We start from the raw sequence: 15,995 nt of genomic DNA on the forward strand, positions 1-15,995 counted from the left end.
TCCTTTACTAATTTGACATCTACTGGGAGCGAGGATGTCCACAGGAAAATGATCCATCGTGGTTTTAAAAAAATACTTCTAGCGAGCTTGGGCACTCTGCTTTGTTTTAGGTCACCAAGTTTGTGTTTCTTTGGACGTTTGCAACATCATTGTTGTTCCCAAAAAATGGGAATAGCTAGCCACTAACAAAGCCAGGGCTCCTTAAATTACCTAGAGGCTTTTCCACTGAAATGAACTTCATGCTTGGACTTCAAAGTGAAATCGCAAGTTAGTGGATTAATGGAGCTGATGTAATTATCCTGATGTTTTAGCCACATCTAATTAAATGCATCTTATATTGTTACAGCAGCTCTTTGTTTATGTAAACATATAACACATAAGCCCAGTGCCATCAAACAGGCCATTGTTTCTGGATGAACAGACAAACCAATTTGAAATACAGTATGTTGAATTATTATTTACGTCCATGTTGGCTGACTAGTAGCCTTCTTCTTGGTTGGCACATTTTGTAGCGCCAACTATTGTCAGTAAGTGGAATATTGTAAAACCGTAAAGCAGGATTGGATATTGCATCGCTCACGTTTCTAACATGTGTGCGCAATAAAACATGGAAACCTCTTAAAAGCATTGCTCTGTTACACCGAAACACAATCAGGCATTTTTATTCTTAACATTATTCGGAATCAGCTGGCCCCTTTTCACTGTATTTCAATTTTACCAGGGTGTACAAGGAGATCAAGGAGATAAGGGATTGGATGGAACTCATGGAGCCCCAGGACTGCCTGGAGAGCCCGGTCGGGATGGGTTAACTGGCTTCAAGGGAGAAAAGGTACAAGAGTGACGGAACTACTTCAGTTCAACTTTGCTGTACTTTGCATCTCCCCTCTCGTTACATGTGATTACTGGCAGGATACAAAAGTAGTAACCCTGTTAGCTGCATGCGCTCTCACTTTCCATAGACAAATCACATATGTGATAGAAATCTAGTTGGGTGAATGTACCGGGAGATGCCTAATTACAGGTGATGCCAGTGGTCACTGTTCTGGACCAATGAGGGTTCCCAGTGGTTAAAGATGGACATTGATTGGCTTAATGGGAGTTTGATTGCTCCAAAATGTGTTTTATTTTGCCAGGGTGATGCTTGTACCAGCTGTCCCTCTTTGGGAACAGCAGTGGGTGATGGTGTTGCCGTGCCAGGCCCAAAAGGAGAGAGAGGAGACCCCGGTGCCCCAGGAGAAGGGAAACATGGCAGGAATGTGAGGGACTTTCGTGTTCATTTACTGATTTAGTTTTAGGCACTCTGTACTATGAGAACTGCTGACGATTGTGTCACATGTTTTCTTTCCAGGGAAAACCAGGTTTGCCAGGTGTGCAGGGGCCTGCCGGTCCCAAGGGAAGCAAGGTACGATTGTCCATTTATTGTGTTATCGTATTTATAAATACATGCAGAGGATCGTGCCTGTTCACGTGACGCACACACAATCTAATCCATGTGGTCGGGTGCCCCCTGTAGGGAGAACCTGGAGCTGCGTTGGACGGCCTTCCAGGCTTTCAAGTAAGGCTGACAAGTCTTTGCAAAACACATGTGGATCAATAAAGACGTTTAATGTCGACATGATGCAGCTCTGTCATTCACTCAGGACACAAAGCTCTCAGAAGGAGACTGTCCAGCTGTGATCTCACTAATGGAAAACATGTTCCCCTGTGATATCACTGTTTAAAGTTCTCCTGCCTCTCAGATCAAACAGTGAAGACACAGGGTTGTAAATAAAACAACCATCCTGAACTAATTCTCCCTCAAACCCTTTGATTCATAATGGGATCTTCAAACACGGGGAAACTATAAAACGCACTCACTGCAGACTCTTTGCTCTTTGTTTCCTCCCCCATTGAAACCTGCTTTTTGACTTGTCCTTTACATCCATGTCAAAGGGTGAAAAGGGAACGAGAGGGCTGCCAGGAATTGTTGTAAGTTCCACTCATATTTCAAGAGTCTTACAATTCAACTCCACCTCCATCTATTTCTAAATTGGTTTCAATGTTTTGCACAGGGACCAGCTGGAGTCAAAGGATCAGTCGGCCCCGTTGGTCCTGAAGGAGAAAAGGTGGAATAAAACAGAGCTGTTGAAAAAATCGAATTATCATTGTTGAATGCAAATAAATGAACCCAGTGAAACTTACACAAGTTCCTGCTCAAAGGGATCTCGAGGAGATGTCGGGCCTCCCGGACCACAGGGGCCTGTAAGCGTTGGAGCAGTAGGGCCCCCGGTAGGACATTAATGCATCTTTTTGCATGTCAACTGAATGTCATACTCTCATATATTGTCAAACATTGTTTATTTACTTTTTGACCCACAGGGTAAAGATGCAGCCCCTGGCTCTCATGGATTGCCAGGAGCCGACGGCAGACCCGTGAGTTGTCGTGTTCCTTTACTTTATAAAGCCTGTGTTTCATTTGCGTGTGTACATGTGCATCAGTGGTTTTAGAGGATAGGTTAGATACATTTCCGAGCAAACTTTTCTAATTTTCTTTTTAGCTTCTTTGGGAATTGTCCTTGATTTAGGCATCATTTGTAACCAAGGATGTCTGCCTCGATCCATAACAGAGGCAACGTCTGCTCCCATCTCATCCCCTGTCCCCTGATCTACACTCAGGGCTTTCTCCTAGAACAACAGAGCAGGAGTAACTAGGTGTTTGTGTGTGCGTGTGTGTTTGTGTTCATTTGTGCTGTCTCCTTCTCTTGCAGGGACTTGATGGAGCTCAGGGGGACAAGGTAAGTCTACCGTTTTGTTTGGAGGAAGGGATCTGGAAGGTTTTGCATATACGGGGGGGGTGGAACAGATGGTAATCACAAGAGATGGTTCAACGGACCCCACCTCCTCCCCCCCCTCCTTGCCTCACTCGCACACACACGCCAGTGCTGGCACACAGATGCACACACCAGCCTCGCGGCATGGATAGAGTAGCAACAGAGGTGACAAGTGTTCTGTTGCTGGCAGGCTAGAGGAGTTTCGGGGGCCTTAAGAGAGAGTGTGTGCGAGACTATTAATTACCGCATTCATCAGAGCCACCAGCCCGGACTGTCACTGAGAGGGTGGGAAATATGAGGAAGTGGTGGAGGCAGTGTGTGAGGGGGGATGTGGGACATGCCGAAAGAAAACAATAAAGTTAAGACAGAGGAGAAACTTTAGGAAGACAAAGAGAGGTAGAGCAAAAAAGGCAACATTTATTGCCTATGCAGGGTGCGCTCATCTACATAATACTGTAAAAACCTGAGTTGGACGACAGAGGAAAGTAGCGAGAGCAGGTGGGTAACAGGACATTAGACATGGGCTCCTCTTGTCACAGATTTGAGGTGAATTACACCTTTTTGCATCATAGTACCATAAATGTATTGGACTTCTCACTTTACATTCTTAGGAACCATTTAATGTAATGTTACACTTTATGCTCACAAAGTGGTAGAAAATAAATCCACATCACCCCCTGCAGTCATACTGTCTCTATGTCGGAAAAGATTTTCAGGATTTAGCAAAACTGAACAAAAATAGTCCTGAAAGCCCAGGTCTCTGACTCCCAGCACCAGGAGTCCTTTTAATGTTGAATGAGGACTCGGTTTTCGCAGCCTTTTGAGTTTCACTTTCGATTTCCTTTTTCATGTGTCTCTTCTTTGATGTGTATTTCAGGGTCAACCTGGAGAGTGCAACTGCATAACGCCGCACACGGGTGTCGGCGGACCTGTGAGTGCACACTTGCACACAGACACACTGGGGCATGTGGACATACATTTATTTAAATCCCTTTCCACAGTATGTATCCTGTTTGTGCGAGCATCTGTGCAGCTCTGATTTTGAACTACCTCTTGCCTTCCAGGGAGCTCCAGGAACTTCAGTGAACATGTGGCAGCCCGGGCCTCAGGTCTGATCCGTCAGCCAGCAGTCCTGTTCTGATAACTCTTGCCTGTGCTTCCCACCTTGTTTGTTAAAACAATATGACAACTCTTTCATCTTTGTTGGACTGTGAATTTTTCTGATGCCACTGTGTTGTTTCAGGGCCTACCAGGACCACCCGGCCCCCCTGGCCCACCTGGGCCTCAGGGTGTTATTGGAAACGAAGGAACCCAGGTAACAGAAAGGGGGATGTGGATGTTCAATTCAGCAGCTTCTCCAACAGCCTGAATTGAGCAAGCTGATTATAATACAGGCTTTTCAGCTTGGGGGTATTTGCGGTACATGGATAAGGCTGTGACATGCTTTGCATCTTTAGGGGTCCGTGTTATGCATGTCGGAAATGCACTGACATTATATATGTGTAGTAATCTGTGCAGTAACTGGGTTTAAAATAGACAAAGATAATTAGGATGAAATGAAACATGCATTAATAACTAATATGGTGCTTCAAGCTTTAACCCATGTGGGAAGCGACTGAGCAAGCTTCGGGAATGTCTGTCAAGACATAAACAGTTATTTGGAGGTCTGGTTTTAAATTTAAAAAAGTTTATAAAAAAGGTTGCGATACTAATCCAGATTATAAATTTGATTAATTAAACAGGTTTAAGTTTAAAACAGACCTTCAAATAAAGTGCTGCTGTGCTGCAGGAGTCAAAGGTGTGAGTCGGAGATTAGATGTGGTGATGGTGAATGGCAGAGGTCATGTCTTTGACAAAGGTGGCACTTGTTATAATCACTAAATGCTATTTTAATTCAGATTTCTAAATACAATCAGATATTTAAATATTTATATGAGACAGAAATGGCCTTGACCATTTCTACCCGGAGGTTTTGACTCTGCCTCGAGCCTCGTGGAGATGGGAGTGGCTAGCCCTCGATTGGCAACAGAGAAGTTCAACCTCAGTTCCTTCTTTCAGGGTATCCCGGGAAACGACGGGATACCGGGGAAACCGGGTTTGCCTGCATACATCGTAAGTAAAATTAGAGAGAAGAGGAGGAGGAGAGGCGGCTCTTACCCGCTGACTGACTGGAGATCTGGGGCCTCATGTTTAAATAATGCAAATGCAAAACATTAATGTATGCATCATGATCTGGTATTTACAAGAAAAAAATGCCCTTTTCCTCCATGTGTGCTTTATTCTACTTTGAGGTTACAAATTATTCATGTAAGGGAAGAAATTAGGCAATACGTGAGAATTTCTATTCTAAAGGCAATTCTATTAAATAATTTATTAGATGAAGGAATTATTATTCCTTCATCTAAAAATGTGATTTTATCGTATCATTAATCTTTAACACTGTTTAGCCCCACATCTGTCAAATGAGAATCATGGCACAAGTGTGGTTTGTGTCACACATTAATGTGGTATGTTGTTGTCTATATATGGATGATGTATAACATGAAACATGCAGGAAACATGACACATATAGAGTTTTAGCCCGTTATGGATCTGGCCTCAGATCTGCCTGAGCCTGCGACTTGCTCGTGTTCTTGGGGAAAAAGTTAGTTTAGCGACAGTACGTGCAAGGATACATCAAAGTGTGGTGAAGTTAGCTGTAGATTTTTAATGCTGCGACTGTATAATGTGTTTCGTCTAATTTCATTAAGGGAATATCAATGCTGATCTCTAGCCAGAGCTCAAAGGGGAACTTAACCTTCAACGCCCGAATTAAAGTGCAGGAAATTGAGCTACTGGAAATTAGTGTGTAGTTGAACATAGACGTGTCTAAAAGAAACTGCAGCATCTTAAATGTTAAAGGTGAACACAGCACTACATGTAGAAGCAACCATATCTGTATATTGAAATACATCCATGATGCATAGGGGAAAAGAAGAGATTTACTGCCGTGTAAACTCTGACCTGTAATCCTAAATTTGATTTGCCACGATCGCACTCCACACTGTAACTTTCACACACTTGTCCAGACCTGGTTTGGCTTCAGTAGATAAACGTTTCTATGCCTCTTTTCTTTTTCGTTCTTATTTCCAGAGAGGTATAATTTCACCTCAAGTGGCCGTGCAGTTCTCAGAACACTTCAAAACAACTGCTTTGTCTTTGAAACCCAACAGCATGTTGTTCGGAAAGCTCACAGAGGTTGCAATTTAGAGAAATGGCTCGAGTGAACGTCACAGGTTGACATAATTACAGAGAAGCTCCTTTCGGGTGAGTCTATTAATGAGCGAGGCCTCGCTCCTGCAACGCGCGACAGCCAATTGCAGGCGGCCTAGAACTAGCCTCTCTGGCTAATGGCTCCAGTTTGAACAATGTCAAATGGATCTGTAATGACAGTGAAACCAGGCCAGGTGCTATTGACAGACACTCGGTGAAGAGGGGTCCCACTGCTTTGATGGGGAGCGACCGCCTTTCACAGTGGATGTGATTGGCCACGTGGAGTGAGGAGTTTTATTTTGGAACTCACTATAAATAGACAAAGTAACTTTATTGTGGCGTTTGCATCTAGTTTGTGGTTGTGTGTTGGCAGAACCGGTTCTGGGTTTCTGTTTTGCTTTATCGAGGCGACACTCTGAATACTCAAACTTTCCTGATGCAGACTTGAGCCCTTGACACAATTTAATTACAGCTTTACAGCCAAGGTATTTCTTTCTCTTTCCAGGGTTTATCCGATATATTCTTTTAAACAATTTGCATTTGTTACACTCCAACGCTGAACCGTCGGCTTTCCACAGTTTATATAGACTTCTGTTTAGTTTTTTTTCCCTAATGAAATATATTGTCAGTAGAAATATTCTGAGAAATTCCCGGGACAGTGTTATGTTTGATAAAATTCTTTGTAATTTCAGATAAGAATCTTATGTTTGAGACTTGTGGGATAATCATGGATGTTTTAGTTTGGGAAAAGCTGTGTATGGTGTCATGTCATTGGGGAACTTTGTTTTTGTTTCCTGAATGTGACAAAAAGAGCTGATTTTCATAATTTTGCATAGCCCTTGATTCCTTTTTTTATCTTTATAATAATGATAATTAATATTAATTGAGTTTCCGTTTCCCTGCCTCCTTGTGTAGAACACCATCAGGCCAGACCAGCTGCCTCAAGATGCCACCGGAGGAGACGGTGACGTAAGTTCCTCAGTGAAATCATTTTGGGGGCTGTGCTTCATCTTCAGTAACTTTCTGTGCCTTTTTCTTATGAAAACTGTTCAGCTTGTGTGTGCATCTACATGTTCACTGATCGGCCACAACAATCTGTTGTGCTGTTATGGCTGACTGGTGTTTCTGTGTGCGTGTCTGTGTGTGTTTTCTGAAACGCAGGAAGAATGTGAGGGCGACTGTTCCCATGGGTTGCCAGGGGTGCCCGGCCTGTCTGGTGCCAAGGGTGAGAAAGGAGATGAGGGCAAGCCTGGCGCAACCCCCTTGGACAGCTGTGACAAGGTGAGACTCGGAGGGACTGCGGGTTTCTTTCTCGTCAAAACATTTTTCTCACGATAGGATTCTCCACATCCAGAATCTTATGAAATACCTCTAATAGTGCAGCCACTGTGCTTGTTGTTGTGCCTTGATGGATGATGACTTCCCCTGGTTTTTGCTTTTTTATTTGAGTTTGCATGGCTTTCTACGAGTCGTCAGTCTGACATATTATGGCGCCGGCAGTGAAGCATTACTCTAATAACCTGCTTTGATTTCTGCTTACAGTGTTTGGAGAGACTTCATACGGAGCAGGCGACACAACCAGCGGTCAGCTGAGATCCTTGTCATATTCTGTCGACATGAAACACAAACACTTACATTCATATACTGTTCACAATGATGGACAATCACATGCACATTTCCTGCTATTTGATTTGTCTTATCATGCAGAATGACCACCCGCGCCCGGGATCACCAGGAGTTCCCGGAACGTCTGGGCAACCAGGAATAAAAGGAGATCAAGTGAGTGTGTGTTTTATTATTTTGGAGTAAACATATAAAAACACAGGAAAAAAGTGAGCATAAAGACAGAAAGATGAAAAATCGGGCATGTACATATTAGATCTGTGTTCGAGAAGGTGCAGGGCATTAACATGTGCGTCCATGGGTAAGTGTGAGTGTGTGTGTGTACAAGTGTGTGTGATCGCAGCCTGAAGGAGCGCATGGGAGGGACTTTTAGAACATGTAAGAATAATACATTATTGAATACGGATGAAGAGGGTAGTGAGAGGAAAATTAAGAAGAAAATAAGAAAAAATAATAATTATAATGTGTCCGTGTTTTCTCATGCACAACCAATCTGCCACAACAATAAATTGGTGTGCATCCGAAGCCTGTTTTTCATTGAGTTCACTCTGAAACACCATTAATGTGATTTAAAACATATTTAGTCGTTCAAAAATAATTTCCCCAAAGTAAAAAAAAACGTAGCAATCAGCTGCAACATTAAAACCAGTTGTAATGCTTGTCTGCCCGTGTGTATATCTTTGCAACTGTACAGCTGTCCGACTTTCTCTCTGTTTATTCACCACAGGGTGCACAAGGAGAGAGAGGCCAAGCCGGAGCACCAGGACACTTGGTGAGACTTTACCTAGATTTGAACTTCAACCTATTTCCACATCAAATGTTTAACTTTTAGCGGAGCAAGCTAAATAGTTTTGCTACATTAAAATGTAAAGAGACATAAAGAGACATATTTGCTTGTTGATGGCAAGACTAGAAAGCTGGTGGACAAGAAATGTCCACACACAAGTTTATGTTCCCACAAACTTTTTTTATTTTACCTCCCAGTTAGGTAATGATTCAGGTGTTTTCAGATATGCACTGAACTCCGGAGAGTCTCCTGACATTCGCAGGAGTTCTCCTCCGCTTTGAAATGAAAACATAAGAATAAATTTAGCTCAGGATGAAAAAGCAGAACCACACACGTAGAAGACACCGACAAAGATGTCAAGAGAGCTGTTGGTGAAAAGGGCCGACCCCGGTGTCGATGTGCTGTAAACAAAAACACACAATCCTTTACAGAGATTAACACGTTACATCCTGCCTCTTCCTCCTGCATCTCCCTAATCTGAGATTTCAGAGATGTGTTGTTCGGAAAGAGTCTTAGCAGAGAATCTACGGAGTTCATGTCTGAAGAAGACTCTTGTGTACATAGCGATCTAATCTTCATCGACCTTGTGCTTGTGCTTGCTTTTGTAAACTTCCTGAAAGACTAGAAAGCTGTAATGTGGACTCTTATCCTGAAAAGCTCATCTGCTGCATGAATGTGCTCCCATCTGCAGATTTGAAAAAAAAAGGAAAAGAAAAAAGTTTTGCGGCACTTTGATGACATCCATTACTATCTAAAACGAATCATCTGAAGATGTTTGTGAATGATGGTTTACAATTGTTTGCTATTACTTCTGTGAGGGGGAAAGATTTGATTAAGATTTTAGAACAGCACCGCAGAGTCTTTCTTTCTCAGAGCTGCAGATATGAAGCGACTGGAGAGAAGCCCCTGTTTGCCACTTTCCATGAGCTCACAGAGCCCCCTGCTGGTCTGACTGAACATGTCATACAAAGTGCTCAGCACTCACAAACATTCACACAATCTTTTCAACACAGATTTACACGTATGAGCTTTCTTGTAATGCAGGGTTCAATAAATTGGAACAAGTTGAATCATACTGTAAATTAACTTTTTTTAAATGTCTGTTTATCTTGTCTCAAGTGTTTCAAAGTGTTAATGTAACTGTTTTCTGTTCACAGGGACCTCCTGGTTTCCCAGGTCCTCAGGGCCCATCTGGTTCAACTGTAAGTTCCATTCCCACTTTTAACCTCATTCTCAACTTTTTCTGCTCTTTTAATCAGTAATGGGATAATTACTCAGATCCTTTACTGAAGTAAAAAATGTGTCAAAGTATTCTGTAACAATAGTTGTTACATAGGATTTTGTAGCTGGTTAAAGTAAAGCTACTTTTAATCACTTAAGTTCTGCACTTCCCAATTTGCAGAGGGTGTCAAGATAAATCTCAGAGGTGCTTAATTAATTTGGTTGAAGAGAAGAAAATTCAAAGTTGTGCTCTTTGGCAATTTGTATTCAGGTATTTTGTACTTTTCTCACCTTTTTTCTTTTAAATCAATAATGGAAGAACTACTCTGATACTTTACTGAAGTAAAAGCACTGATACATGTATGTCAAAATACTTCAAAACATTGGATAACTCAACCTACTTGCAGTGATGGAGGCAGCACTCAAACATTTTATTCAAGTAAAAGTAACACATTAACTTCTATACTTGAGTAAAAGTAAGTGAGTACTTGCTTTTTATACTCTACGACATCATTATTAGTGTGTTAGTTGGACTCTTCAGAATCCATTTTTGATGTTTCTTCACCAGTGAGTGCTGCTGCTGCAGGAGGCGGGGTCTAATAATAGAAGCCGCTCATTATTGATTACATTTAAAAAATATTAAAAAACAATGTGGGAAGCAATGCATTGGAAAAATGTCGTGGAGTAGAAAGTGCAGATTTATGCTGGTATATGTAGTAAAAGTGAAACATACCACAAAATCAATCTTACGAAAAGTACAGACACAAAAATAAACAAATACAAAAATATACATAAGTATACTAACCAAGTAAATGTAATTTGTCACATCTGCCCACTGATCTTAACTATTTAGTTTTAAAATTAACCAGTCACTATCTCTGTTAAATAAATGTAATGGAATAAGTAGTATAAAGTAGCATAATATAGAAATACTCAATCAAAGTACTAATAGCTCCAAACTATAACCAAGTGCAGTACTCCAGTGAATATACTTAGTAACTTTCCACATCAGATTTTAATGTCTTCATATCTTTATCTCTGCCTCTCTCTCTCTCTTATTTCTGCTCTTCTCTCTCCTGCTCCCTCCTCCATGCCTTCTCTCTCTGTGCGTCTTTAATGAAAGTTATTTCAGATGAGGAAATGATTCGGTTGTCTCTTTCACCAGTTGTTCAATTACTCCCGTGTCTAAGTGATGGAGAGTGGAGCCGCTGTGCAGCCAGAGCCCCCCCACCCACTTCCTCCTCATAGAGATTTATTGTTTTGGGAGAACGGAGATTGTAAATGGATGAGCCGCGTGAGCGCCGCGTGGAATCCATTTGCAAACTAGTTCGAACCTAATAGCAGGAGTTAGCTGCTGCTGCTGCTGCTGCTGCTGCTGCGTGTGTTTGTAGTGTTTGTGAAAAACAAGGGGTGAATTGTGAAGCTGCCGCAGAATAGATCGCTCACGTTGAGTGGTGTGAAGTTTCTCACTATGATCAGCTTATAAGTTTCAACTCAGTATGATTGATTATAACACTGCCCTCACTAGTCTCTCTCTAGTAAAATATATCATATGTCCTTTCTCAATGTGATATTCACTAGTTTTTAAAGTGTAGTTTCTTTTATTGATTCTAAAAACAACCCCAGCTTCCACCATTTAAAAGCAATTCCACATTTATGAGAGTATCTTTAATTTCCTCTGACATTATTACATTTTTCGGCATTTTTCAAAACTTCTCTCCTTTGTTTTCCTCCAACATCATCGCATCTGTCTTCAGCTTGCAGACGCTGTTGCCAGGCGACAGATAATACGACAGACGATACGCACACATGCTGATTAATATTTACTTCAAATTAACAGATTATTAGAAGATACTGGCCGTCAAAATGTCATGAGCCTGTTCTGTGGGAGCTGTATTCACAAGAACAGTGAGAATAAATAAGAGAGAATTGATTTGACAATTCTGAATCTGCAGGAGAAGATGAAGTGAAAGGATGCTGAAAATTAGGATCTTTTTTATTGCAACAAATTGGACAGAGGAGGAAGTGTTCAGCTTGTGGTCATAACCGTCACAGAGGTAAATTCCCATCCCAGAGGTGTAGAGCAAAAGGACAAAATCGAATGCAGTCATTCCCCGGGGGGGGAGACGATCCGAGCCTCTTAGCTGCCTCCTCCCTTTGATATTGACTCGCCTTGTCCTTGGTTCATTTCCACCCGGGGCGGTGGGGCTACCTCTCCTCCTGACATGCATATCACCATCCCGTCCTTCATTTCCTAATCATTCTTCACTCCCCCCATCCTCAGGGTCAGCCGGGCGAGCGAGGGTCACCCGGCCTCTCAGGATTGAAGGGCGAGCAGGTATCTTATCCGTCAATCAACTTCCCCCTCAAAAAATTATAACAGGGAAAGAAAAAAAATAATTGCTTGTCTGATTGATTGCATGATCTGTACCTCAGGGCCCTTCGGGGACAGCGGGCTACCCAGGAAGCATGGGACCGCCCGGCATGCCTGTAAGTTCCTCTTGACGCCTCATTATAACTGTGGGATTGACAACGAACGTCCAGCTATTGTGAATAGATGGATTTCTATGCTGATATGTGGAGCTGACATTGATTTTACTGCTGTTTTTTATTTGTCAGGGACTGAAGGGTGAACGTGGGGGTCCAGGAAGCGGTGGTCAGAAAGGAGAATCGGTAAGCTGCTGCACCAGCTCTGTTATGAAACACATACGAATCTGCAGCTCCTGTTCACATGTTACCGACTATGTTTCCTTCAACTGTGCAGGGTCCTCCTGGTATCTCCGGGTACCCAGGACAGGCTGGCTCACAGGTCAGTGTGTCATCGTAAATTCCCCTCAGCAATATCCCCACTCTGCTTCTTCATCATCTATCATTTCAAAGTTTAATAACTCCTTAATAATATGAGCCAATCTGTGTGTGCAGGGCATTAAAGGAGACACGGGACCAGCGGGGCCAGGAGGTAGCAAAGGAGAACCGGTATGTAAAAAACACAGGCACAATACACACAACAGAAAAACATGACTATTGGAAACACATTTTTTGTTTTGCTCCTTTTATTTCAAGGGTTTCCAAGGACAACCAGGCTTCCCAGGATCACCCGTATGTACATTTTTTAGATTCTCTCTTGCATATTTTCTTGGGAAGTGTGTGCAGGGACTCTGCATATCTCTGTGTTTGTTTTTAGGGTCCACCAGGTCTCGCTGGCAAGAGTGGAAGGGAAGGCACGTCGGGGCTCAAAGGTGAAAAAGTGAGTATCCAACATATACAAACATGTAGCTGGTTCAGTTTTTTTTGGTTTGCATCCCAAAAATAGATGAGTCATTGTACTGAAATATCCCATTTTCAAAGGGTAACGATGGTTCACAAGGGTCTCAAGGACCGACAGGACCCTCGGGCTCACCAGGCTCTCCAGGATTGATGGTACATGTGTTTTATATTGCTGTTTATTACCTGTTTTTACATGTATGAACTCTGTGTGCTGCTCAGAATCCTCATCTGCACTCTGTTTGTCTGTTTTGCATTGAAAGGGCCCCCCTGGCATTGAAGGACTGGATGGTAAAGACGGTAAACCAGGGCTGCGGGTAAGTCACATGAGTGGCATGCCCACACACACACACAAACACATACACATACAACATCATGTGGTAAAGCTACAGAGAGCACAGTGAAACATATGCATACAATAGTTGACCTTTGACTCTGGTTATTTATTTATTATTTTGTTGTCAGGCAGAGATGGGACCTGCAGGCCCTGCAGGACCAAGAGGAATCCCAGTGAGTATCACCTCTAACATTGACGTGGAATGATTTGATTCTCCATCGATCGAGTGCAGAAAAAACAACAGCATAAATAGACATGAGACATCTACTGTGTAACAATCAAGTATATAAGTCAAGAACTATGTTCAAGGGAAGCCAACCCTTCCCGTCTTGCATAAGGCCTTGCATCTGATGGGCACTGCCTGCCCACAGCAGCCACGCTGCTTTACCTCTGAGGTCAGATTTGAATATATAAATCTATATATCTATATATAGATATATAAATATATAATCAGCTCTGAACTAAATGTACAAAGTAATGCATGTTTAAATTAATACTTATTAGTTCATTATTAATGTATTTTATTTTTTTAATACTTAATATCTGTTGTTAGTAGTAGACCCTCAAAGTCACACAGTTGCATAAAAATAGCATAATAAGCCAAATTATATCCTTTATATCACCAATTTTTTGTGAAACAGTATAATGGGGGGGTGAAAAAAAAATCCTAGATCAGCCCTGTGATCCGGATCTGCACCAAAATGTAATTGTTTCTTCGTTGACCTACCAAATTAGTGGTAAGTAGTTTTTGCCTAATCTTGCTTGCAGATTAACAAACAAACGGACAGGTATTTACCTCCTTGACAGAGGTAAAAATCACAGTCTAAAATATGTTATATTATTTGGAATTTATATTTTTTTCTCCGCAACAATCTGACAACCCAGCAGAAGTGATCCTGTGACCCCCGTGGGACCCTCAGGTTGAGAATCACATGTCTGGAACCATTCAGCTGTGATCATCTTTATTCCTGACTGTTGTATAGTTTCCTCGACAGCTTCCTATTCAAGTCAAGTATCATAGTTTGTGATACTTCCCTCGCCTACAGCATATCAGCTCTCTCCATTGGCATGTGCGATCGCTACTGAGCCTTGTTAATTAGGTAGATGTGAGCCCAATTGAAACTTCTGAGCTTCCAATCCTCTTCTAAGATCTTTCTAACTCTTGTGTCTTGTGTATATTCATACTCAGACTGAAGAGAGAGGAGTAGATGCCTCCCCCCCTCTCTCTCCTTCCATTTCTTTTTTAGTCCTCTCTCCTGCTCACCGTATCTCAGTTTGTGTTCTACCCGAGAGCAGGTGTTCAGGATTTCAAAGACACGTCTGCCTGTTCTCTGGCAGCCTCAACTTTGTGAATTTTGATAGCGCACCAATCTCATGCTCTTTGATGTGTCTCCTCAGGGATTCAAAGGGAAAACTGGTCATGCTGGCTTCCCCGGACAGAAGGTCAGCCAACAACTCATTGCTTTACCATCATCACACCTTGTCTGTCGGTTTGTCTACTCGCTGGATCTGCTTGATGCTTGTTCATTAATACAAGCTGTTTAATCCAGATCACAACGATAAAACCTGCCGTCACACGAGTGTTGATGTTTTGGGTCTCTACTTGTTGACATGTGATGCATTCCATTCATGTTCCATTTCTACCTTTTCATCACCTCCTCATCTTTTCAGGGGGAGGCTGGACCCACAGGTCCCCCTGGAGCTTCAGGCAGGCCCGGACATGAGGTGACTATTTTTGTCTTCTGTCATTTTCCTCTTTTGGAAAAAGGTAATTTATGTACACAGTGGCTTCATGTCCACAGGGAGCCCCCTTTAAATAATTTTATGTGAAGAATTATTACATTTATAGTTATATACCATATATTTATTATTTTCCACTGTTTGCCACACACACAGAATAAAGCCTTTTTAAATTACAGAAAATGTCATTGTCCCCCTGCCTTACCTCAGTGGTTACAGGGTCGGGGCAGATTTAATCCTGCTCACTGCAGTTCCATATTTGTACGAGGAAACATGTGGGGGCACTGTGGGTTCCTGACGTGCTCGGCCCCACGAGAAAATATACTCCTACTTTGAAAGATCCGTGATTCCCTGCATGAGTCAGAGATGTGTTTTGGGTGGTATTTGTTACCTAGTGAATGAGCAGACATTGTTAATAAACATTATTCTTTATTTATCCTTTTATGCTCACTTTACATCTCCCACCCCATGTGCCCCCCTTGAATTTGGGCTTGCATGTCCCCCCTGTATGTATACAATCACAAAGCAAGACTACATATATGTAGATATTTAAATATATATCAGGCAGTGTAACCCTGAAGATCCCTAAAAAGTCAATATATGACCTTTCCAGGGTGATCCTGGTACCCCAGGAACTCAAGGCCGACCTGGATCCCCCGGCAACCTTGTAAGTTCACTGCCCTTTTAAATCTCACGCATGTCTGATGTTTTCATATAATAATATGAATAATGGTGAGTGTGTTTACTTTCACCACCAGGGATCCACTGGTCAAGCTGGACCTCCGGGACCTCCGGGTCCATCAGGATTGGTAAGAGAAACGCTGTGTAACAAAATTAAATTAGATTTATTGAATTTTTTACTGTTCTGAAAGGGGAAAATTAATTGTTTCAGAAGCCTTGGGGGCAAAGAGTGATAAATAATACAAAAGATAAATTATGAAAGAAAATGGCAGAAGCTACA

At 42.1% G+C, this 15,995-nt stretch overlaps 1 protein-coding gene across 3 annotated transcripts in view; it reads left to right on the plus strand.

Moving 5' to 3' along the window:
* Positions 1-15,995, plus strand: part of col16a1 (collagen, type XVI, alpha 1) — a 67,682-nt gene that overhangs the window by 45,822 nt on the left and 5,865 nt on the right. For 2 of the 3 annotated variants that reach the window (XM_035182035.2, XM_035182036.2), the window contains 33 exons: positions 722-829; positions 1,134-1,256; positions 1,349-1,402; positions 1,514-1,555; positions 1,933-1,968; positions 2,052-2,105; positions 2,200-2,268; positions 2,359-2,412; positions 2,748-2,774; positions 3,688-3,741; positions 3,875-3,919; positions 4,054-4,125; positions 4,869-4,922; positions 6,978-7,031; positions 7,224-7,343; positions 7,605-7,646; positions 7,770-7,841; positions 8,413-8,457; positions 9,630-9,674; positions 11,978-12,031; positions 12,130-12,183; positions 12,313-12,366; positions 12,458-12,502; positions 12,616-12,669; positions 12,757-12,792; positions 12,878-12,940; positions 13,042-13,113; positions 13,221-13,274; positions 13,423-13,467; positions 14,693-14,737; positions 14,966-15,019; positions 15,648-15,701; positions 15,793-15,843. In XM_035182035.2, the coding sequence (XP_035037926.2) occupies positions 722-829; positions 1,134-1,256; positions 1,349-1,402; positions 1,514-1,555; positions 1,933-1,968; positions 2,052-2,105; positions 2,200-2,268; positions 2,359-2,412; positions 2,748-2,774; positions 3,688-3,741; positions 3,875-3,919; positions 4,054-4,125; positions 4,869-4,922; positions 6,978-7,031; positions 7,224-7,343; positions 7,605-7,646; positions 7,770-7,841; positions 8,413-8,457; positions 9,630-9,674; positions 11,978-12,031; positions 12,130-12,183; positions 12,313-12,366; positions 12,458-12,502; positions 12,616-12,669; positions 12,757-12,792; positions 12,878-12,940; positions 13,042-13,113; positions 13,221-13,274; positions 13,423-13,467; positions 14,693-14,737; positions 14,966-15,019; positions 15,648-15,701; positions 15,793-15,843 (1,905 nt within the window). The remainder of the gene's footprint in view (positions 1-721; positions 830-1,133; positions 1,257-1,348; positions 1,403-1,513; positions 1,556-1,932; positions 1,969-2,051; positions 2,106-2,199; positions 2,269-2,358; positions 2,413-2,747; positions 2,775-3,687; positions 3,742-3,874; positions 3,920-4,053; positions 4,126-4,868; positions 4,923-6,977; positions 7,032-7,223; positions 7,344-7,604; positions 7,647-7,769; positions 7,842-8,412; positions 8,458-9,629; positions 9,675-11,977; positions 12,032-12,129; positions 12,184-12,312; positions 12,367-12,457; positions 12,503-12,615; positions 12,670-12,756; positions 12,793-12,877; positions 12,941-13,041; positions 13,114-13,220; positions 13,275-13,422; positions 13,468-14,692; positions 14,738-14,965; positions 15,020-15,647; positions 15,702-15,792; positions 15,844-15,995) is intronic. The other variant, XM_035182037.2, reaches the window with a different exon arrangement.

The sequence above is a fragment of the Hippoglossus stenolepis genome, chromosome 17 (assembly GCF_022539355.2).
Source record: "Hippoglossus stenolepis isolate QCI-W04-F060 chromosome 17, HSTE1.2, whole genome shotgun sequence".
NCBI classification, from domain to species: Eukaryota; Metazoa; Chordata; class Actinopteri; order Pleuronectiformes; family Pleuronectidae; genus Hippoglossus; species Hippoglossus stenolepis.